The sequence below is a fragment of the Podarcis tiliguerta genome, assembly GCF_965153285.1.
Source record: "Podarcis tiliguerta genome assembly, chromosome: 1".
NCBI classification, from domain to species: Eukaryota; Metazoa; Chordata; class Lepidosauria; order Squamata; family Lacertidae; genus Podarcis; species Podarcis tiliguerta.
The window spans coordinates 50,843,394-50,868,925 of NC_139534.1; the positions used below are offsets into that span (position 1 = coordinate 50,843,394).

The following is a 25,532-nucleotide window of genomic DNA, read 5'->3' on the forward strand; positions in this document are numbered from 1 at the left end:
GCCACACTCACATAACATGTTTTTACTGCAGGGCTCCCCAATCAAGAGCTCAACTGCTGCCTTTTAAATTGCTGTCTAATTAAGAGTGATTATTCTCATTAAGTTTACAGGCCACGGGTGCCACTGAAAGGCAAGAGAGGTTTACTAAAGCACAAGGACTGTGTCCTCCCTGAGCTACATGAATAGGAAATCAATCTTGCCTGGGGCTAACCACGGGGACAAGAACTAGTTTGTTCATTTATTAAGAAAATTTATACCCCAAACCTATCAGCTTCGCACTCAGCGGCAGCTGAGTTTACTTGCTGAATCAAAGAGTCCTCATATGTGCTGTTAGTAAGAGCATGGACTTCGGGCATGGACTTTGAAATCCATGTGTTCTGCCTTCTCTGAGAGCCAGGAACTATATTGGAAGAAAAACCTTACTGATGCTTCACAGTAAACCATCAGCAGTCAGGACAGATGATTATTTTAAACTTGAACACAAATTCCAACAGTAACACAATCTCCCCCATGTTTACTTAGCAGTAAGCTCCAGTGTGTTGAAGTGGGGCAAGGATTGCATCCCCAGGCCCATTTGACTTTTGTCAAGCTGCTTAATATTTTGAGGGATAGCAGAATGAGGCCCAGCCAGCATGAACCAGAGCAGTAATAATGATCCACCCAGTTCAGCACCTACCTCTAACTGCGGCCAATACTGGACAGATCAGAGAAGTGCTCCCTTGTTTGTTGCCTTAGTGCAAAAAGTCTAGTGAAGTCCTGAGCATCAACATTTCACTCCAGAAATCTTTTGCTTTCTAATCCTCCCAAAATTTGATTAGTAGTGTTTTAATATTTCCCCATTTCCCACCAAAATCACACCACTGATTGCAGCTTGGAAATGAAGTACCCTGCTCATTAAAATGTCTTGAAAAACTCAAATCTAACCACTGTCAAAAGACACAGGATTGAATGGCCTACTGCCCTACCAAACATGGCTGCTCTTGTGTTCTTTTCCCAAGTTGCACTGCACTTACCACAGCACTCAAGGAGAAGAACTCTAATCCAGTTCTTTCTTTACCATTTCCCATGCAAGTTTGGGAGGAGGCCATGGTTGCCAGGCAACCTTAGCTGCCTGCCTAGCACACAAGGAATCCATATGAAGAACTGTAAGCATCTAGCATTTTTTTTTTTTTTGAAAGCAGACAAATAAAGCCAGGGCTGTAGCCACAGCCAATTTTTTAACTGAATAACCATGTTTCAGGGTTGAAGGACAGCAAAAGAGCTTTGACAAGACTGAACACATACTATGAGGTGATATTGCTCAAATCACTCACCTGCACACACATCAATCTAAGCTCATTTTTGTCTCCCAGAGGAAATGATAAACACATCTGATAGTAATGGGAAATAATAATTGGTGGCGCAGGGAAGCAGGCAACTCAAGGATATTGAAAGTTGCTAACTTAGGACTTGCAAATATTTTCCGTTTATGTGAAGTAGTAGCCATTTACACTGCTTCACTTTAGAGGTAATTAAAGTTAAAATTATGGAAAAGAGCTCCAATATTATGAAATGCTCAGCGTAGCTAATGCCACAGAAGACAGAATTGAGATTCAAGATGAACTTAACAGATTGGAGAACTGGGCCCAAACTTACAGAATGAATTTCAATAGGGACAAATGTAAGGTTCTGCACTTAGGCAGGAAGAACCAGATGCACAAATATAGGATGGGGGGGGGGACAGCTGGCTTACTAGCAGTATGTGTGAAAAGGATCTAGGGGTCTTGGTGGACCACAAGCTTAACATGAGTCAACTGTGTGATGCAGCAGCCAAAAAAACTAATACTATTCTAGGCTGCATCAACAGAAGGACAGTGTCCAGATCAAGGGAAGTAATAGTACCACTCTATTCTACCTTATAGAGACCACACCAGAAATACTGTGTCCACAATTAAAGAAGGATATTGGCAAGCTGGAATGTGTGCAGAGGAGGGTAACCAAGACGATCAAGGGTCTGGAAACCAAACCTTATGAAGAACGGCTGAGGGAGCTGGGTATGTTTAACCTGGAAAAGAGGAGACTGAGCGGAAATATGATAGCCGTCTTCAAATATCTAAAGGGTTGTCCTATGGAAGATGGAGCAAGCTTGTTTTCTCCTGCTCTGCATATTCAATTTACTCAAGTTACGAGCAAGGAGATTCCAACCAAACTTTCTGACAGAAAGAGCTGTTTGATAGTGGAACAAACTCCCTCAGGAGGTTGTGAACTCTCCTTCCTTGGAGGTTTTTAAGCTGAGATTGGATGGCCATCTGTCATGGATGCTTTAGTTGAGAGTCCCGCATTGAAAGGGGGTTGGACTAGATGACCCTCAGGGTCCCTTCCAACTCTACACTTCTATGATTCTAAGCTGCCTAACTGCACAGTCCTCTAGCTTGTATCTGAAGGCAGTTTCATGTACTAGCTTTTCTTACACAGCCATAATCTCCCCAAAGAAAAGGCATGAATAGTCAAATGCCCTTTTATCCAAGGATACCCAGAGGATTGAATATCTGACATCCAGTCAATGTTCCAAGAGAATAAAACCATTAGAGCACATATACACACCCTTTCCATACATTGGAATATTCAGTTTCCTATCAGGAAATTACTGTATCTCCATGAAGGGAAAATTAACCTATGGTTAATTAACCTATGGTTAATTTGCAATTATGCATGGAACTCACGAAATTGTTTTGTTAAATTTATAAAGTTCAAACCACGGCAATTTAAATAAAATCAGGAATGTTTAATCTGCAGTTTACTTCACCAAGAAAAAGGTTTTGCACATCTTGCCACCTGGTTGGTAGACTATAACGGTTTTCATTTAAGGAGGGCATTTATATAGGCGCATATGACAGAACCTTTGGTCAAAGCCTTAACATGCCTTTTGAACTGCAAAATTATATACATTTGGTTAAATACCAACTGTTTAACATGGGTGGGGAGCCTGAGGTCCAAAGGGCAAATGCAGCCATCAATACTTCCTCTGCCTGGCTGTAGCAGCCAGCAAAGAGGGGCACTGCCACACAAATGACCTCCCAGCAGCAGAGTAGCTGCCACTTAGAAGAAGTGTTGAAGGGGCAGGGGCCCTGGTACTGCTCCCACACAGTGCCAACATCCCCACCACCTTACTTGCCCTTACTTCTCCTAGTAAGCAGTAGTGCTTCTGTTGTCTGGAAGTCAGATGCACAGTGGCAGACCATTACTAGTCACTATTGCTCTCTGGTCCCCATGCCTCTTACCAGGTCACACTCTCCCCAAAGCCACACCCCCTTTTCCCAGGCGACACCCCTCACCTGTCCTGCTGCAAACCTTACTCTGGTTCATTTGTCTGCCTAGAATGTCTCCCATCAACTCTTGCTTGCCTGAATGGAGGGTGGAGAGTTGTGGGCGCATGTCAATAGCTGTAGAAATCTCCCACTTTAGTTGGGCTTGCTGTGTTGTGCAAACAACACCTTTAATTCAGTGTTTGATTTTGGGTTGCAGATTTATTGACATAGAGCCTTCCTTGTAGATGGCACAGTATAAAGAACAGGTATGATGGGTCCCTTTCCTAAAAGGATTACAATCTAAAACAGACACAGAGAATTATGGAGGCATAATTAGGCAGAAGAATATGAGATCACCCTGTTTTGCTATCTATAAAAAAGGATCAAATATTTTAAGTCTAATCGGTTTCTTTTCTTAATTCAGACTTCGTTGCAAACTACATTTTTAAACAAAAGACCATTAATGTAATTGAGCTTTTTAAATTGCACAAATCCTTTTTTATTTTAAAAAATCTGATATTTTAAACATAATTGAATTTCCATCCTTTTATTTGCTTTCATTGCATAAAGCTGGCACAATTTCTGGTTCCAGCTGCTACAAATATGACTGGCACCTTGGAATTACAAATAGTTTCCAGATTTCCAAAGTAACCCTATTAAAATGTCGCTGATTATCATTCATGATTCTTAATCAGAAAGGGGTGCTATAAATGCTTAGTGTCTAGACTTGAACTAATATCTAATCACTGGATAGCATCCCCCCACCCCCACCCCAAAAAAGCTGGCTCTGGTCTTTCACCTCCCTCTATTGTTGCTTTTGGAAAAGCAGGCAAGCTCCTGGGAACTCCTATGTTCTTCTCCCAAAAACATCAGCTTCCAACAGGCTGGAAGTGATCAACAGAGACTGGAGTTCCCGGTTAGTACCCCATGCTGTTAAAACATTTCCTCAAAAGCATCTGGAACTGGCCATTATCAGAGAAAGGATGCTAGGCGCAATGAACTCTCTGACCTGGCAAAGCTACTCCTCCCCTGTTCTTGTCCAGGATGATAAATCACAACACGTGTCATCCCCCATCATTTAAATCATTGCAATAAAATCCTCCTACAGCAAAAAAATAAAAAAGGAAAAGATAAAACTCCGCATGAACACGTTGTGATCTTACATCACTGGAGAGCTTTGTTAGCTCATTAAGCAGCCAGCAATCAGGAAGCAGAGGGAAGCACGGTCTGAAAACATACACAAACGTGCTTCTTATTTTGTGGAGACCACACCCTGCTTCCATTTAAATGCTTCCCTATGGCTGGGGCAGCTGATCAGAAGGTTGGCAGTTCAAATCCCCGCAATGGGGTGAGCTCCCCTTGCTCTGTCCTATCTCCTGCCTACCTAGTAGTTCGAAAGCATGCCAGTGCAAGTAGATAAATAGGTACCACTGTGGTGGGAAGGTAAACGGCGTTTCCGTGCACTCTGGCTTCCTCCACAGTGTTCCATTGCACCAGAAGCAGTTTAGTCCTGCTGGCCACATCATCATCATCATAAATTTTATTTATACCCCACCCTCCCCAGCCAAGACCGGGCTCAGGGCAGCTAACAGCCAATAATAAAAACAAGTTGATTGAAATACGACTTTAAAAACAAGATTAAAATACAACATTAAAACAATCAAAACATTAAAATGCAGCCTCATCACAGGAAGAGAAAGGAAAAAAGAAAGGGGGAGAGGGAATCAAACTGATTCTAAGCCAAAGGCCAGGTGGAACAACTCTGTCTTACAGGCCCTGAGGAAAGAAATCAGATCCCGCAAGGCCCTGGTCTCATGAGGCAGAGCGTTCCACCAGGCTGGAGCCAGTGTTGAAAAGGCTCTGGCTCTGGCTGAGGCTAATCTAACTTCCTTAGGGCCCGGGACCTCTAGGGTGTTGCTATTTATGGACCTTAAGGTCCTCCGTGAAATGACCTGGAAAGCTGTCTCCAGACAAAGGCTGGCTCCCTTGGCCTGAAACGAGATGAGCACCACAACCCCATAGTTGCCTTTGACTGGTCTTAACCATCCAGAGGTCCTTTACATTTACGTTTTTACTTATTCTTTGAATACAGGGTTCGGCTTCCTCTGTACACATGCAAGGAGACTAAGCAAACCATCAAAGGAGTAAGGAACTTTCCCCATGAGTCCAAGGGGACTCTGGGCCTGTAAATGGAAGCTTCATGAAGGCTGAAACTGTTTAGGTCTCTTGTTCATATATTCAGATTACATTCAAAAGTAATTGCCTCCATTTTGACCATAACTGGGAATAGATGGGACAGTGGGGAAAGGCTCCTGCGCAAGACAGATCATGGGCCAATTCATGCACAGAGATCTTGACTCAGTGCCCTTATTTCAAATGGTTTTCAGGAACCGGGGGATTCTGAAATTTAAAAAATACATTCCTGACTACTCACAACACCAGTCAATACAGCAAAGAGATGGCTCATCTACATTTGCATGTATCACATGCCTAGAAAGCATGGCTCCAATCAGTTTTCCCCTTGCCCAACTCGTTTCTCAGGGGAAACTCACTCTTTAGTGCTAGACTGGCGCAAATGCCAGTCCAGAGAAAACCTGAATTGCTGTTTGCTCTGATTTAACACTAAGGAGCAGTTTTCCTCAAGGGAGAAAGCAGTGGGACAATGGGATGTGTGGCTAAGCATAGCTTGTAGGAAATGCTTTTGTGAATCGGCACTCGTGAGTCTATCCCTCTGCTTGCTTCTGTTTCTTTAGGGAGACATCTAAAACTGAACAAAAAATCTGCCACTGTTTCTCCATGGCTTACCACCTCGCTTTGCAAAGACCAGCAAGAATAGCTCACATTTTTATTACTGCGGAGTAACTAATATGAGGTAGTGATGGAAACAGACCCCAACAACACTGGCTCTTCCACCCAGATTTGAGAGCCTGCTGATCCATCGCCACTCTCTCCCCTGAAAGGCCACTTCAGAACCCAGGCCAATTTTGGCAGTTGCAGAGTCCCCCCACTCCCACTTCTTCTTGGCTTCATTCTGTCCTCCAACTACCCACCACCTCCCCCCCCCCCCACGCCTTTGGGACCACCCAAAGCATCGCTATGGCAACAAAGCGATGTCACAAACAGCGGGTTGTAACTGTAGGGACCAGGCAGACAGGCTCCGCTCTGGAGAAGCAGAGTTCTCTTTTCATGCAAATGTTTGTCCGATTAGTTATGTCCCAAAGCCCATTCCCGCCCCCCTCCCAGGCTGGGCAGCTATGGAGCAAATCCTGCCTTGTTACAAATGGGTCTCAGGGTGGCCTTCCAAGTCACTGGGCCCAAGTGTATCAGGATCTGGCCAGCAGGATTACTAGACGAAGTATTGGAAGGAAACACAAATAATGCTCTTTAAAAACAGAATTATTTTTGGCATCTCTGTTTTCCTGCCTGTGGAAGCACCTAACCTCTGGTATTTTCCCACTGGCTGCTTCTCTCCCATAACAGGGAATGCCTTTACAGTGGTACCTCGGGTTACAGACACTTCAAGGTTACAGACTCTGCTAACCCAGAAATAGTACCTCGGGTTAAGAACTTTGCTTCAGGATGAGAACAGAAATTGTGCAGCGGCAGCAGGAGGCCCATTACCTAAAGTGGTGCTTCAGGTTAAGAACAGTTTCAGGTTAAGAACGGACCTCCAGAACGAATTAAGTTCTTAACCCGAGGCACCACTGTAAATCAGAAATCTTGCTTATTCTCACACAAGCCACGTGCAGCAGGGTACCTGACCTACAGGACATGGAAAAGAAATAGGTGGCCAGAGATTATCCTAGCTTCGACACTCACTCGTGTACAGCAGGTCACATGCACGTCTCCAATATGATCCGTCCCTGATGCCTGGAAGGGGCTTAGAACACCCAGATCCACTTCTAGATATTGGTGCCACCGTCATGCGTCCCAAGATGCAACTGCAAAACAACTTTCTAGCCTAGTGGGTGGTCTCCAATATGTCATGCTCATGTTTCCACAGTTCCAAATACCCATCCACTATCTGCATTAATAGATCGCCTCCAAATGACCATAGAGGCTCTCTCAGTGAGCACAGTTCGTTTTGCCCTCCCTTTCGCTGCAAAACCGGTAACGAAAGGGGCGAGCGATCTGGTTCTCACAAGCGCCGGAAAAACAGTGAAAAGTCAATTTCCCCCTCACGTGAAAACTAATGGCATTTTAAACAGGGGAGAAAGGAAGAAAATGCTTCTAAGCCCGACATCCCCGGCTTCCCTGCAGCGTTCTCCAGTGGCGCAGCGAGCCGGATAGCTGGACATCTGCTTCCCAGCAAGCATCAAAGGCTTTCCTTGCAAAGTCACATCCAGATGGAATCCTTTAGGAGGGCTTTCCTCTCCTTTTCCCGATCCTCGTCTCCCTTTCCAATCCCTGAGAGGCAGTCTTTGAAATCCATCCATCAACTGGCATTAACACATGGATGCACACACGCACACACACACACGAACAAACAAGCAAGCACAAAGCTCTCCCACGACATCCCCTCCTCTACAGTTGCCCTGTTTGGAAATGCGGTCAAAAGTGGAAGGAAACTTTCCAGCCCAGTAACTACAACCCCTCGACCAGAAGCCCGGCTTCGCTTTGCAACACAACCAAAAGCAAGCAACTTGGGAGTAAGGCGGGGGAGGAAAATGATGCTGCGGGATGTCGTCGAAAGACATCTACGTACCCAAAGCATGCAAGACAGGCAAACCCAGGTCATCCTGTCACCAGATCGGCCCTTTGGGAGACTCAATGAAACCGACAGCATAACAGCATCAGCTCAGCACATCCTCCGCGCAGCCAAGGGGTAGGAGGACTAGGCAGAGGCAAGGAGAAAGCGCGAGGCTTTCCAGCCAACAGCAACGTCTGGGCATGTGCCTCTCTGCCGCTGCTGCCTCTTCGCCTTCCCTTGCTTGGTGTCACCGTGGATTCCTCTCCTTGCTTCTTCTTGGGTCAGCTCCTTCACCTCCAAAGGAAAGGGGGAGGGGCGGTGCCTCTGGAGAAACCCTCTCTTTATGGCTGCAGACCCCTCCCCTCCAGGCCCCTCCTCGATGGGCAGCTGCATAACTTTGCCGCGCTTTTATATAGTTTAATGGTTGAAAGGCTGCCGAGTTTCAGCTGCAGCCCCATCCCCACAAGAGAAGCAAAGGGAGGAGGAGGAGGAGGGAAGGAGAAATGAAACACACTGCTATGCTCCTCCGGGGAGAAGCTGGGGCTGGCTAAGCACGAAAGGACACTGAAGTCGTTCAGGAGAGTCTAGCAGATTTAGACCCACAACCCATGAGCAATAAAATCCTTACTGTGGGAAGCCTGTCTCCGAACCAGCGGCAGGCTATCTGAGCATTAAATTGAAAAAATCAATCTCCAGGACTGAATTCTTCTGGGTGGTGGTGGGAGTGTCACGCCATCTCTAAATACGAACAGCACCTAGCATCATTTTGGTGTTAAATGAAGACTAACTTGTAGCAGCAGATATTCAAGCCAGAGACTTTGATTGTTTACTCTTTTAAGTCATGGAATTTGGTTTCTGGCCAGTCGCTACTTATGCCAAAATTTGGCATTTGAGTTAAGTTCCACTGCAAAAGCAACCAATTTGCCATGAATTTACTTGTAGGGCTTGGGTTTGGGGGAGGAAAAGAGGTCTGGAACTTTTGGCTGCATTTCTTTTAACTTCTTTTAACTTAACAAGCACAATCGTTGCAGTCTAAATATCAACATCAGATATCTGAATTAGGATTTTGATAATATTTTTTTTATGACAGAAATCATTATGGCGAAGTTTGCTTTTTGTAGGCAGGGATTAGCATAGCCCTATGCTATGTGGAAATGCACAAAGGAAGAAAGTGCTTGAAAAAGAGATAAATACATATTCTCTTAATTGGTTTTGGAAGCTTGCCAAATGCATTCTGCTTCTGGAAAATAAGGTGTGTGCATTAACTTTCCTCCATTTTTTACAAGCACCTTAAGACAGGTGGACACATTCATACTTCCCGCCCCCCTCAAAAAGCAAGTCTAATTGGCTCTTGCTTTCAGCCTTAGATATCGCTTAATTCCAATTCCTGCCATACACAATACCCAACATAAAGAAACAGCCGTCAAACCACATTGCCCCAGGTTAATGTGCCTCTAGGCCCTAGGCCAGAGGCTTTCAACCTTTCTGAGTCCACAGCTCCATTAACCAACTACATTCTTTCTGCGGCACCCCTGTGGGGATCAGGAGCCCAGTTATGTCACCTCTTACCTGCAGAGCTGGCAGTCTCTCACTCTTTTTCGAACACCCTCCCTTGTGGAGTGTTCCCCCAGCCTCCTTTCCTCTCCACTCTCCTTGTGAGTCCTCCAGGCAGCCGCTGCTGTTGCCCCTGGTCTCTGAGCTGCCTACCCGCCCCTACCACCCCAAAGAGGGATTCCTCCTGGAAGCACCATTCACCTATGGAGCTTATAGTCAGGGCTGCTACAATAAACAGCTGTGCAAGGCTTAGAGAGGCAGAGATGTGAGAGAGCATCAGAGGAGGGAGGGAAGGAAAGAAGGACAGAGGCTAGTGTTGCCCACGGCACCCTTAACCATCATTCAAGGCACCCCAGGGTGCCACGGCACACTGGTTGAAATCCACTGCCTCAATATGCAGCGGAGAAGCAACTCCTCCCATTCACAGTCCACTTCCTAAAACTAGACAGCAGCATGAAACTGAAAGAAGAATACAACCTTGCTACAAATAGGCGAGTTTGTACACACAGAGAGACACACAAACCAAGGACAACTAGCTGGTGGAAGAAGAAGAAGAAGAAGAAGAAGAAGAAGAAGAAGAAGAAGAAGAAGAAGAAGAAGCAGCCTTAATTTGGCAAATCTGGAGCAGCTGAATTGACCACATGGGTCCTCCTCACTCTCCTACTAGCTCAGTGCTGACTGTTCTTTTTTCTTGGGCTTCCTTGAGCCTGCTGCCTTGGCGTTGCCGGGTCCTGCCAATTGAGATCCCTTATTAAAAACAGCTTGGGCCTGGAAGTGTGTTTCCCCCTGAACGGCCATGCTTACATTTGGTTCATATTTCCTTCCAGCAACACACAGAATTCGGTTCACGTTCGATTTCCAGATTAGACAAGCCTTGGAAACGCAGCAGGGGGTGGACCAGTGATTGGCAGCTTTGAAAGAAAGGAGTAAATGTGGGGGAGAAAAGAGAAAAGCTTTGAGAGAGAGAGGGACAAAGACTTACGGTAGGTGGGTTGGCTGATGTGCTGTACAATCTTAACTGAGCTAAAAGACCTAGACCTATGAGCCCTGAAATTGATATGGGGAGGGTCTGTAGCTCACAGGCAGAACACATTATTTGCATCCAAAAGGTCCAAGATTCAATCACCACCCTCTCCAGTTTAAAAAGGGTCTCAGGTTAGCAAGGCTGCAGAGGAAAATGCCTGAGTCCTTGAGAGCTGCTGCCAGTCAGAGTAGACCATACTGAGCTAGATAAACTAATGATCTGGCTCTGTATAAGGCAGTTTTATATGTCCAATTATTGGCCAATAAACGCAGCCTTGCAAATATGCCTACAGACATTCCTAGCTTGCCTGTATATATGCCTACAGACATTCCTAGCTCGCCTGTATATATACCTACACCTGTGGCAAATGGGCAGCCCAAAGGCAGGGAGGGGACTTTCAGTTTACAAAAACTTCTTTGCTTGGGCACCTGAAGGAACAGCTTGCTGTCCTAAGTGAACAGTCTGGGAACAAAGTCTGAAACTACAAGACACTGATATCACTGTCTCTGTAGGATCCGCATGAATTTCCTACACCCCACATTAAGCAGATGCTTGCATGAGGGAGCTCCTTGCAGAATGCTGCCCAGTAAGTCATTCACCTATGCCAGTTGTTCTCAAAGTATCTCTGGTGCACCACACTGGTGAGCCAGGAGAGGATGGCAATTGTAGCAGGAAGATTCGAGGACAATTGTAGAAACATTTAAAGTATTATAGTATACTAACAAAACAAAAACAAAAATCTTATTTATATAATATGGATACAGTACACATCTTTTCAAAATGAGAGCATCAAGTATGTGGGAATGATTCATGTTCGTAGCTGCATTGATTTATAGTTTCTGGGTGTCCCAGGATCATATTATAAAGTAGTTGTGTTCTGTGTTGTTTCTTTTTGTTTTCCAATGTATTTCTTATCAATAAAAAAAATTGTTGTGGTGAAAGCAAATTTTTATTCTGAAAGTAGAATAAAACAAGAGAAACAAGTTTGAGAACCACAAGCCTATGCCATCAGTTGCCTCTGGCCCAGTGGCTTTGGCCTCTGGTTACTGCAGAATTGACATTGGCTTAGGTCTGACATGGCCATTCAACATTCATCTTCATCTGATAGAACCAAACCCACAACTGGGTCATGCCCCAATGTAATGTGGCTCGTATACCAGCAGACCATTTCCTTCCTCTGGTGGTATTGCTTTTTAAAGAGGAGAACAAGATTAGGGAGGGTTGAAGAAGGAAAGTGAAGTGGGGGGGGGGACGGACAACAGAGAGAAAATGAGAAAGATAGCTGGCTTGCAAACAAGATTGTCCCAAGCCTTGGGCTAGGACAAAATGGTGAGCCCCAGACAACAGTACCACTATAAACAGCTCACTAGAGGTTACCTGGGTTTAAGGATTTCTTCCAGAATATATCAGTGTTTCCTGTGTACCAAGGGAGCAAGCTCAACTTATTGCCACACACAAAATGGCAACCACACATTTAGCTCTCCATCTACTTCCAGAACATTCTAAAAGAATTTACCTATCTCAGTGTCACTGCCATCACATACTTCCCCCCAGCCCTGTTGCCAGCAGCCAGTGATGTGAACTGTGGTGGTAGGAAAACTCAGAAATGTCATGCCATGGGTTAAGTTCTACTAGACATTATGAACCAGGAGCTAAACACTGACATGATCAAAGCGCAGCTACCACTGGACGGGCCTATGGACATTTTCCATGCTGCTGATTTCTCCAGGTACAGGACTCTGAAGGAACTTAAAGGCAGCATCGAAGACATCTCAAACATTTGATCCATTTAACAGGAGATTATACTTTTGCCATGTATGTCTCAGGTTCTGTTGTGCTACCAGAGATAGTTAGGGTACATATCTATTAATATAGGCTACATTCACACCATCTATTTAAACTGTTGTTGTTGTTGCTAAAGCACCATGACACCACTTTAAACAGCCATGGGTTCCTCCAGAGAATTCCGGGAGCTATAGTTTGTTTAAAGGTGCTGAAAGTTTTTAGGAGACCCCTATTCCCCCTCACAGAGTTATGATTCTCAGAGTTCCTGTGAAGAGGGACTGGTTGTTAAAAGCCACGCTGGGAACCGTAGCTCTGAAATGGGAATAGGGGTCTCAGGACCCTTAACAAACTACAGCTCTTCGAATTCTTTGGGGGATGACTGCTTAAAGTGCTACTGTAATGCTTTATATGGATGGGGTGAATGTGGCCATAATCACACAACTGGGATTCCTGCAAAGTTGCAGCATGAAAATCCTAGGTGCCTACGGGGCCATCTCTTAAAATAAAGTACATCTGGTGCTTCTGTTAATTAGTTCATTTATGCAGTTGCCCCACTATTTCTCACAACATTTTCAAGACCAGGTTAGGGCAAGAGACGTGTCGTGCCAGAGTCTGCTCCATTTGCTGCGCTGCCCGACGCAATGAGACCTTCCAACAAAACCAGAGGTGGCAGCAGGCCTGGAGGACGAGGGACCTCACTCGCCAAGCCCTGTCTGTGAAACCACAACAATGCTGCCTTTTATCCAGTACCACAGCAGGGGAGAGAAGAACCACCACAGCTCTGCCTTTTCTTTCCCTGTGCTCCTTCCAAACCGCAACCCCAGCCACGCCAAGCCCCAGCATGGAGATATCAGTCAATGAAATGGCTTTGCAGATTCTGGTGGATAAAACCCAGATTTTGGCATCTTTAGTGAATTTAATGGTCTGTCATCCAAATTAAAGAAATCTTAGTCAATTAATTGCAGGGGTTTCATTTGTTTAATCGACTAATCAATTGTTTGGGTTGAATATGCCATTGTTATCATCCTGGCATCAAGTTGGGGCTTAATTCATTTGCCCAGGCTTTCCAAGTTTTGTAAGCTGATTAGGGCTTAATCTGCTCTGTTGTTTTCAGCTGCTTTATTTGTTTCATGGTGCATTTCAGTATGTATCATTATTATTTCATTATTTGATTTAGTTGTTTTACTCTGTGTTCTGTATATTGCCCTGCTATCTGTATTGACAAATGTCAGATTCTACACATGTTTAATAAAACAAATTAGATACTTATTTTTTATTTGTTTAGCGGGGGAAATTCTCAATCATTTTATAATCAAAAGAAGTTAAAACTGATTTCTAAAATAGTAATAAATTACAATACAATATAGTAATAATAAAATAAAATCAATGCGGGCAAACAGTGAAACCACTAGAATTTATGCGGCACTATATTGTGTATTTTTTTTCCATTGAACACTCTTTCTGTATACGTATTTTCTTTAAATAAAAAAACTGTATGCCTTAATTACAATTATGAAATGTATCAGTTCCTTCTTTCTATCTTTTTGTTCTCTTCTCCTTTTCTCACCTTTCTTGTCCTTTCCCCTCTTTTTCTTCTCATTTGCTCTCCCTCCCATTATCTTAAATGCATGTTGTATCTTTTTCGATGGACCTTACACACAGGCGTAACCAAGGGTGGACAGGGGGCAGCTCCCCTCCCACCCCCATCAAGCAAAACAATAGCAATATTTAACTAACTGACCAATCACATCGGTTCTGCCTCCCCTAACAAAAATCCTGGCTACACCAATGACCTTACATTACTTTTACTCTTTTACTTTTTGATGACCTGTTGCCATCTATGTCTTTTCTTACTATATATATATATATATATATATATATATATATATATATAAAATGTGTGTTTTTAAAGGAGGAAACATAAAAATCCTGAAGCAAACATATTTTGATGTTCTTTTGGTGGAGACATAAATGTGTGGGAGCAGACATGTCTTAGAAGCATTTGCTTCTGTTTGACGGGAAAGATGAAATATCTCTTCTGCTACTGTGTTTCTATTTTAATTATTAAAAAAATCAAAACAACATCTGCTGTCCACTTAACTGGGATACCTTATCAGTCCATCAAGAGTGATTTTTTAGTTAACTCTAACTGGTTAAATGTTGGAACTCCAACCTATGGGCACCGGGAGCATACCTAGACTCACAAAAGGCATATATATCCCAGCATGCCCAGTGCAAAATGAATTTGGAAAGTTAAGGGAAATTCCCTTTAAATCATCCTTTTCCTGATTGGCAAGATAAGAGTTACAGGCCAAAGCATCTGGAAGGCACCAGATGGGTGAAGGCTGCCTTAAGCAGGGCTACTCTGTAAGAAAGAAAGGTACCCTAGAGAACTCAGCAGCCCATTCAAGGGGTGCGAGTAGCTAGATTCCCAGGTCCTCTCAAGAAAGAGAAGGTGGTGTTTCAATATCCCTCTACATGTGTGTCTTGAAGAGTGCATGGCAAAAGAGGAGAAAGGGCAAGGGAAACCAAATAAAAGCACTTTTTGTGTATTCTCTCCCACCTATATCAATGTCCCTTTAAGTCATTCCGAAAATGAAAGCTGGTAAAACAAGATTCAATATTTTGCATTTTGCATTCAAGGCGCTTATCACTGCCAAGTTTTAGGGCTAAACAGTAGGTTTCATTCAGCTCTGTTCAGAAGTTCTGATTGTAATTGACTTGCAGCTGACATCTTGGCAAGCTTATCCTGCTAATTAACTTGCAAGGGAGCTCTAGTCTTGGGTAGCACTTGCAACTCAGCTCATGAAAAGGGCACTTGCTGTGCTCTTCCTAATTGCCAGTAGCATCATCAACTCAGATGGGACTGGATAACCTGCTTATCATTGCACTTAGGTGAAAACAACTATTTGCATATTTCTGATCCATTATAGCACCCAATTGCACCCAGCCTAGATTTCTAGTTAGAGGTGGCAACCCCAGAGTAGGCCCCTGCTATCATAAAGGAGCCATTTTTACTGATGCCATCCCTAAAGGAAGTTCTTGCTAAGGAAAACGGAGGAATGCTTCAGATTTCCTCCATGCAAAATGTACAAGTTCTAAAGATCCTGGCCAAACATATTACTGAATTATTATCCTTGGATTATCTTCCTCTTTTCCTAGATAGTTTCCCCACAACCTGTCCAAAATGTAACTGCAGTAGATCTGTCCTGAACAGGATCAGAAAGCTACACTAGATATCCAAGGTCCTCAAGCTCGTTCTGTGTCAGAATTTCCTAGAATTCAAAGTATCCCCAACAGATGCCTCACAGGTTGTGCACACACCACACATTTTAAGCATATTTAAAGAACATTACTACCCAACAAAGAATCCTGGGAACTGTAGTTTGTTATGGGTGCTGGGAACTAGAACTATGTGAGGAATAAACTACAGTTCCCAAGATTCTTTGGGGAAGTCAGGTGTTTTAAATGCTTGCTGTGGATGCAGCCACAGTCCCACTCAATGATTCTGAGAGAGTCCACCAAGTCTCTAACAGAGTCACAATTCAGTGTGATCACATTGCATTGATATGCCTTTGTCTTGGGGAATGGGAAAATGCAGAGAAAATCTCGATTTAGAGCCTCGAAACAAACAGTGCTGGAGGCCATAAGGTGGATCCTGAGTGCTCTCTCCCATCCACTTTTTTTTTTTGTTCCCTGCCTCCCTCTCAGTTTACAGCTGTGCTATCAAAGAGCCAGCTCATTAAAGCCCTTTATCACCTCATAAGTGCTTTTACTGCTGTTTCCCCTCCTATTAAAAAAAAACTTTACAAAGTGATAGTTGTAGCCAATGCAGTTCATTGCCCAGCTGATCTCATTACATGATGGGACAGCCTCCTCCCACATCCCTGCCCCAAAGCACAGGGGAGACAGGAAAGAAGGCCACAGGCAACAGTTGCCAAACTGGAGACTTGAAGACCATGCCAATATCTTGGGAAGAGGACACAAATGCTGTGCTTCCCCAGTAGCCTGTTCATTCCATTCATCTCCTATCTTCTTTTGCATGCTGCCTTATAACAGAGTCGTACAGCTCAGTCGGTAGAGCATTAGACTCTCAATCTCAGGGTCATGTGTTTGAGTCCCACTTTGGGTGAAAGAATCCTGAATTGCAGGGGTTTGGACTAGATGACCCTCCATTGTTCCTTCCAACTCCACAAATCTGTGATTCTGTGTTTTGCTTATGTTGCAGATAGGGGAATGCAGTCCAAGGTATATCAGCTTCCTTAAAACCACAGCATCTCATCTCCTACACTAGGGATGGAGAACCTTTCTCAGTATGACAGAGCCACATTCCCTCATGGGCGACCTTTCAGGGACCACATGCCAGTGCTAGCCAGGACCAGAAGCAAAGGTGGGTGGAGCAACAGGTGAGACTCTTAACAGTCAAAGTCAGAGGCTTCTACATGCACCCATGTTCCACACAAATCTCTCCTTCTTCCCTCCAGGCGAGTAAGAGGCATTGTCACAGTTCAAAGGCATATTCCAGACTGGCAAAAGGTGGGCATGGAGAAGGACTGTTGAGGGGCATAGCCTGGGGTTAGGAATGTGGACTGGGAAGTGGAGAAGGACTGGAAAGACTCCTAAGGGCCAGGTAGAGAGGTCTGGAGGGCAATATTCAGTCGCTGGGCCCAAGGTTCCCCACCCATGTCTTACACCAACGCACAATGCAAATGCAGAAAGGTCAAAATAAAGAGTGCAAATGGTGGGTGGTTACAAGCGAAGCAAGTGTTGCATGCAAGCAGCAAACAGAAGAAAAAACTATGGCAATATATGCCAAGAACAAAATAGAACAACTGCTTGAGGGAGATGGAAGGCAATGCATACAACAGGCCATCAAGAATGCACTTTCCATCACTCCCAGTATCAGAAAAGCTGGTATTACACCTATTGGTTTCCTGCTTCTACCAAAGGCCTGCGGAACAAGGCTTCCCATTCATCTGCAAGTACAGAAGGAAGGAGGATTCGGAGCCACATCCAGAGACTCCAAAATAAACTAGTGCTGGTCCCACTCAACTCTTTGGCTGCAACATCTTTGTTTTTAAAATAACATATTTAAGATTGGATAATTGCAATTTTATGATGGATTAACTATCAGAATTTTCATAACATAATTGGGCATTGATAGAACATTAAGTCACTTGAAGGTGGGAAAGACTTACTGTCTAAAACCCTGGCGGTCTCATGCAACAAACCCACTTTTTGCTGTAAGGAAAGCAAGGGGGTGCACCAAAAAGTGTGGGGTAACACTTGCTTTGATGCAACATCATCTACTCTCCCCACAAATAAATTGGGCTGAATGATAATTCATTAGCAAACACTGTCTATTCTCTAGGCAAACAAATCAGGCTGAACGCTCAATAAATAGATCATCCAGAAGTGGCCACAGAGGTACCAAAATATCTAGGGTAGTAACTAACAGCAGCGATGGTCAATTGGTATTCTTATGGACCAGACCAGACCTGGCCCCCAAAGTAACTTCACATAACCCCAGTGGTTATTCAATTCTATAAAATAGAAACTTGAAAGTTTGGCAGGAAAAAAACTTCTCAATTTATTGCATCAATAACTCATGTGCAAAGACGAACAACTACTGTCCATCTGCCTATTGAAAAGATTGTGTAGGAAGCACATTAGCTACTTCCTAGCTCTGCCACCCCCCACCCCCATCATGATCTACAACCCAAGTGCATGTGTTCCACTGCTGTGGAGTTCTTGCTACTAGTGCCAACTTTTAGAACCTGACCATCCACAAAGAGCTGAGATTGTATGTCAAAATACCCATTACCAGACTATTGCCTGAAGAATAGTGTGATTCCCAAGAAACTGGCCATCCTCCAGCTTACATTGAACAAAGGGAAATATTGAATAAATTACAGAGCACTCAGAACCAGATGAAATTCAAAATGGCAGCTGAAATCAGGCTCACAAGACACTGGAATTGTTGGGTGGAATTCTTCCTACAACTTTTGCTTGAGCTCCAGGAGAAGAGTAGCATGCAAACATAAATAAACAAATGTGAAAGGGGTTCCCCTCCCCCTCACCACCACCTTTCTCTCTTGAGAGATACTCCAACCCTATAAGGAGGGAGATGAATACGCTCAGGCAATATTTCATCAAAGGGGCAGGAGGATGAAATTTTCAGGCCTATTTGGCTCAACACATAAATGTATTATTATTATTATTTTAATTAAAAAGGTCCAACCTGCTCCCCAACCCAGATCCTTTAAGAAGACCCTAATGAAGGTTTCAAATGGGAGACTTCATTACACTCTGGGCATCAAAAGGAGCTGATCCATCCAACAAGACCCCCTTGCTGGGCCAAGAGGCTATTTGGACCCCTCATCAATCAGCACTAGCTCACTAATTACCTTTAATGACAGCCCAGGTGTCCTGTTGTAAGGGCCAAGGAGCCAGCTAGGCCACTCCGTCGCTCCCGCCTGCTCTATAAATCTTAGCCCCGGCGCATTCACCAGCATAATGGATCCAGGCTGCCCTTTGGTGCTCTTCTGAGGGGAAGGGTCAAGAGGCAGGGGGGTGAGGGTGCAGTTCATTAGCATGATTTAGGGAATCATTAAGAGGTGTAATGGGGAGAACTACAGATTAGCCATTATTGCATTCCCCCTCCGCCAGGAATGACTCCGGCCACCTAGCAACCAAGAGGCGGGGGGGGGGGGAGAGAAACTGGAGACACAGGCAATCCCAATTTGCAGTTGCATCAGGCACTCCACTTTTCACCCCATCTTGCGCAAACTGGCTGTGCATGCGTGCGCTTCTTCATTTTGCCATGTCTCAAAATAGCATGGGGAGCAGCATTTGAGGGACACCCTCTTCCGTCAGATTAGTAATCTATCCCAATGTCAAGGGAGACCATGCAGTCATTCCAAGGGAAGTCCTCCAGCTTAGTTTATCTGCAGCTGCTGTAGCAGAGGGGAGAAAGAACCTTTTGCAGCTCAAAGGTCACATTTCCCTCTGAGGGTCCCATGCTGGTGGGGGGCTGGGCCAAAAGCAAGAATGGCTAGAGCAACAAATGCTAATGTTACCTTTCTGCAGGCATTCCCATACCATTTCTAGGCAAGCAAGGGGCATTATAGGCATTCATGTTCCAGCCAGGCAAAAAATATTCAAGGTGCATAGCAGGACCAATGAGGGGTGTGGCCTGGGAAGAGTTCTGAGGGCCAGAACGAAAGGCCAGGAGGGTCTGAGGCTCCCCATCCCTGTTGTAGCATGTTCCCTGTGCCTTTAAGAGTCACATAACCATAACCAAAGGATCCACCAGGTTTGGCTTACAATACCCCCACAACATTTAAAGACGGAGAAAAATGATCTCATTCTAGGGGGGTGGGGGGTGGGATATCTTCGAGATCCTGGCCAGTCTTTCCCAACCTGATGCTTTCAAGCTGTTTTGGACTACAACTCCCATAATCCCTGAAAATTGGCCGCCCTGGGCTGGAGCTGATGGGAGTTGTGGTCCAAAACGTTTTGAGGGCACCAGGTTGGGGGAATCTGGTCAAACCTAGACCAAGGTACAAGCATTACAAGGGCTCTGAGCCATCTCTGCGCAAAGGAAACTAAAATGCTACCCTATTAATTATGCAAATTAAATTTGAATGTGTATTTACTTAGCCTAGATTATTCTGCCTCTAGAGGCCTAACTAGATGTTACAGAGGACGCATGGCTGACACCAAGCTACATCTCCCTGGTAAAATCTAGCAGAAGAAACAAGCAACGTGTGGAGATTTCCCCTGTTTTGGTCTTGTTCAGTAGGTTCACTCCACCCTGTTCCACTCCATCTGCCGGCTGGTTAAATTTAGAGAACATCTAAAATTAATTAAAAATTGATTTTGCAATTGGTGCATTAGTTTGCTGCAGTTTTCAGGTTGCATCTTCCATTCCCCACCCCCACTTACAAGCTACAATGTGCACCTGAGCAATTTGCATGACGGTTTAAATCACAAGCACTTAGGAGAATCCTAGTGAGACTCCTGCAAACTGCATGTATACAGCACAGTGATCTGAACAAAAGTCTGAAAACCAAACATCTGAAGGATGGCGGATAGCTCAGGTGTTGCTACAGCTCCAGGAACTAGTTCAGGTGATGCATGTGCATGCGTCCCACAGAGGAACTTAACACTGTTCAAATAAAAACATCCTGAAGGTCCCAGGCCACAGAGCAGTTAGGCTGGCCTCAACTAGAGCCAGGGCTTTTTCGGCTGTGGCTCCAATCTGGTGGAACACTCTGTCACAAGAGACCAGGGCCCTGAGGGACTTGACATCTTTCTGCAGACGGAGCTGTTCTGCCAGGCCTTTGGTAGGGGTTCAGTCTGACTCCCTCTCCTCTTTCATAAGAACTTTCATAAGAACTTGCATGAAAGTGGCCTCCCAATTTTTCTCACAGGCCCATATAAGTTCAGCACAAACAGTTGGGCCTGGTGAGCATTTAAGGCCCCCAACCCTAATCTGCGGATTGCCATCCGATTGGATTTTATTCTGATCCTGATCTGATTTGAGGATGTATTTTAATTGATTGTCTGTTAACATATGATTTTATGTTAATGTATTATACATTTGATGTTAGCCGCTCTGAGCCCGGCTTCGGCTGGGGAGGGCAGGATATAAATAAAAATTATTATTATTATTATTATTATTATTATTATTATTATTATTATGCAGAATCCCAAAATTCCAGCCTTGCCCCACTCACTGCAACTAGCTATTAATGAATTGCAGCTGGAAAATGCTGTCCACAGTGAAGTCTTTCTTTAAAAACAAAGCAAAACATTTATATTGCTGAGAAGATGTGTGGGAGAAACGTAAGTCAGCAGCAGCCATTCAGCCCCCATTAACAGCTAGCTAGGCCCTAAGATTAAGGTGTGTGTTTTTTTAGGTATGGGGCATGGGTGGCGCTGTGGGTTAAACCACAGAGCCTAGGGCTTGCCGATCAGAAGGTAAGCTCCCATTGCTTGGTCCCTGCTCCTGCCAACCTAGCAGTTCGAAAGAACATCAAAGTGCAAGTAGATAAATAGGTACGGCTCTGGCGTTTCCATGCGCTGCTCTGGTTCACCAGAAGCGGCTTAGTCATGCTGTCCACATGACCCGGAAGCTGAACGCCAGATCCCTTGGCCAATAAAGCAAGATGAGCTCTGCAACCCCAGAGTTGTCTGCGACTAATGGTCAAGGGTCCCTTTACCCTTTACCTTTATTAAGTACAGGGAAGAACAACACAGAAAGCTGAATCAGACCACTGGTCCTTTAGTCCACCTAGCTCAGTATTTATCTACACTGACTGGCAGTGTGGCTCTCCAGGATTTAATTCTCCCAGGGGAGGTGGTGGGTGTCCCAGGCATACATGGGAGAAATTGGGTTCCATTTTGCTTTTCATCCCAGGGAAACAAAGGAAATTTGAGAGCAGGGTGGAATTGAAATATAAGCATGGTTAACTTTCTAAGACTTTCTACTTTAAGAACATAAAATGCACTCACTGTGTATTGGCACACAAAATTATAGTGTTTAATATGTTTATAAAACTTAAACATATAACTGCTTTTATGTACCATTCAGACTATAATTTAGCTTTACTGAAATTTTTACTCTACACATCCAGTGACTGAGATGAAGCAACATGCCATTGCAACCAAAAGTATCTAAACGTACCTTACATTTTATCAATTTTAGCAAGGGAGTAAAATAATAGTTGAAAATAGAAAGTATCAACCTTCGCAAACAAAAGGATGTTTTCACCATTCAGACTCAGAAACAGTATTCCACTCATAATGGATAATGCCAATAAGCCTGCAACAGGGGCAAACTAGGTGACATTTTGAATACGTGTTTTTATGTAACTATCATGGTGGGGTGGGAAGACTCAGGATTGGAATTACATCACACACAAAAGTTTTGTTTAACCCTTTTCCCTATATGAGAATCCCATCACACACACACACACACACACACACACCACTTTTCTATTCTTTTTCTCTTCTCCTAGGTCTTTACGTCTAGCCACCACCAGCCACTACCACCAGCCAAGATTAGGAGTCCCATCTCCTGACTCTTTGAATTTTATTTATGAACTTGCAGTTGACTCATCCAACCAATATTCCATTTTTTTTAATAACACAGACGTGCCTAGGCTCCCATGCGCCTGTGGCAAGGAGCTGTATCATTGCCACCGCCACCTCCCCCCCCCCATCTCCAGCCCCTTGCACTCTTGGAAAGGAGATGTTGGGCACCCAGAACAGTGGAGGAGGAGCCTGGGGAGAGCAGAGGGGATTTCTGCAGGCCCTAGCCCAGGCCCTGCGTCCTTGGCAGAGGCCAACCCAGCCAACCCATAGCTACACCCCTGTTTTCTAAGTGACCATAAGAACTAAAAACACAACTTATTTAAATACAAAATCAAAGATCTTCTGGCTGCCAAACTCTACTGCAGATTGCGTAGTAATGCAGTAAAACTTCAACAATAACAAAAGCCCATCCTGCTTATGGAATACTTCTGCTCCATTTTCACTATCTATGTGTCCTGCAGTCTTAAGGCAGACACTGAGAACAGCATGGCCAATACTGCCTTTGTCCAGTATTGCATCTCCATCCCCATCATTCTACCTGGACACTGAGGTCCTTCTGTCAGTTCCCTCACTGAAAGAAGCCAAGTTACAGGGAACCAGGCTTCTTGGTAGTGCCTTCTCGGCAGTGGCACCCGCCCTGTGGAACGCCCTCCCACCAGATGTCAAAAGGAACAACAACTACCAGGCTTTTAGAAGACATCTGAAGGCAGCCCTGTTTAGGGAAGCTTTTACTATTTGATGGTCTACTGTATTTTAATATTTTGTTGGAAACCGCCCAGAGTAGTAGTAGTAGTAGTAGTAGTAGTAGTAGTAGTAGTAATAGTAATATATTGTCTAAGAGCTATTGATATTCATCCATTGATTTGCCTAGTTTTTGTCAGCAATCACAACCCCACATTAATGGTACGCTGTGTTAAGCAATGGTCCATGTAACAGTTTTTGACCGCTATATTTCACCAAGGTTTAATTTGAAAGGGTAAACAAAATGTGCTCGACCTATTTCTTCCAAAGAGCAAGTACCAAACTGGGAAGAGGAGACCTCCACATATTGCTTATGGATTCAAATTTAACAGATCAGTTTTGTGAGCTGAGAAGTCCTGGCCTTTTAATACAGATCACCAACTGGTGGACCTCACCCTCCAACAGATGGGTATCATCTGCCCCACTAGTTGCCAACCCAGAGGCAGAGGGGTACTGTTGATGGACAGGCAGCAAATCTGTTTTAGGGGGTGATGTTGGTGGAAATTCTTGCTGAAATGGACCTCCAATAAAATTCCTTCCTGACTAGTATCCTGGGGGATTCCACACTCCTGGTCATTCCTGTCCTCCTCTTCTTCTGTGTTCTTCCAACCCACTGTGCCCTTTTCCAGAGGAGGCAACTGGAACTGTGCACAAGATTCAACAGAGAACCACTGCTATTAATTCCCGCTCTGGCGCTCTGGCACTGCTCTGGTTCGCCAGAAGTGGCTTAGTTATGCTGGCCACATGACCCAGAAGCTGTATGCTGGCTCCTTCGGCCAGTAAAGCGAGATGAGCACCCCAGAGCCGTCTGCGACTGGACCTAACGGTCAGGGGTCCCTTTACCTTTATCTGCAGAGAGGCTCTGGGATGCCTCCACTGTACCCCATTATTCTCTTTCCTAATTGTCCCTAAAATTCTGTTTTACATTTTTGAAAGCAGTAATTTATCACTGCAGTGTTTTGTTTTGTTCCCCCACCCCCAGTCTATGCAGTACACAGAAATTCCAAGATCTCTCCTCACAGTTCCACCCTGATGCAGGCTTGCTTCAGGAGAGACAAAACTGACTACCCTGCTAAGACCTGCCATTTCCTTGCTCCTCCTCCCGCTTACCAAGAGGCTGGTTCACTGTGCTGGCCACCTAACTAACACCTTTTGACTCTTCCATCTCCTGATAATCTTACCTTGATATCCTTGCCTGGGGATTGGCCCCCTTCTCTGTGAGGCCTTGATATGAGGTGGAATGGAAAAGGCAGGATTTTTGAAGGCTTCTGCTTGGCTTCCCCACACGTCATTATGAAGCAACTCCTCTTTGAGGAAAGCTTACAGCATTTGGGGCTTCTGAGTTTAGAGAAAAAGCAGGTCAAGAAGCAAAATGGAGCAAGATGTCCCCCCAACCCCATAACACTAAAACATCCAATGCAGCCGAATGTTGGAAGATAGAAAAGAAAGTACACCACAAAGTTAAACTATCAATTTTGCACGCACAAGAGTAGGGCTGTGAGATATCTGGTTTTCAACATTGTGATATATCAGCATTGTGATATATCAGCAGCTAGACATCACAACACAGTGGTACCTCGGGTTAAGTACTTAATTTGTTCTGGAGGTCCGTTCTTAACCTGAAACTGTTCTTAACCTGAAGCACCACTTTAGCTAATGGGGCCTCCTGCTACTGCCACGCCACCGCCACACAATTTCTGTTCTCATCCTGAAGCAAAGTTCTTAACCCGAGGTACTATTTCTGGGTTAGCGGAGTCTGCAACCTGAAGCGTATGTAACCTGAAGCATATGTAACCCAAGGTACCACTGTATACTGATGTATCACAATGTTTGAAATAAGAGTGGAGCTATGTAGAGGCACTTTCTGGCTTCATGGTTTTTCCCACATTGTGATTTTTGCACAACACACACACACACACACACATCATGATTTGTGCTATATTGCCAGATCAAAAATTATGAAATCAATATCACGATATGGACTTCAAAACAGTTTTTGATGATATATCAATATATTTCCCAGCCCTACACACAAGAGGAAGTGATGGCCACCAACTTGGATGGCTTTAAAAGAGGGATTAGGCAAATTCATGGAGCAAAAGACTATGAGTGGCGAACAAGCCATGATGGCCATGGTCTACCTCCATTGTCAGAGGCCCTATGCCTCTGAATATCAATTGCTGAGAAACACAAATGGGGAGAGTGCTGTTGCACTTGGGTTCTGTTTGTGGGCTTCCCATAGGCATCTGGTTAGCCACTAGGATGCTGGACTAAATGGGCCACTGAAGTGATACAGCAGGGCTCTTCTGTTCTTATTATGGGGCTCGTGTAAGAGACATTCCGGTTGGAC

At 44.5% G+C, this 25,532-nt stretch overlaps 1 protein-coding gene across 22 annotated transcripts in view; it reads right to left on the minus strand.

The window, feature by feature from the left end:
• TNS1 (tensin 1) overlaps window positions 1-25,532 on the minus strand; it is a 327,340-nt gene that overhangs the window by 242,780 nt on the left and 59,028 nt on the right. Inside the window, exon 1 of one of the 22 annotated variants that reach the window (XM_083429758.1) lies at window positions 7,993-8,104. The exons of the other annotated variants lie outside the window; for them this stretch is intronic. Coding sequence (XP_083285884.1) covers window positions 7,993-8,073 — 81 coding nt within the window. The 5' untranslated portion in view covers window positions 8,074-8,104. Of the gene's footprint in view, window positions 1-7,992; window positions 8,105-25,532 lie in introns of those variants that run through there. 22 annotated transcript variants of the gene reach the window in all.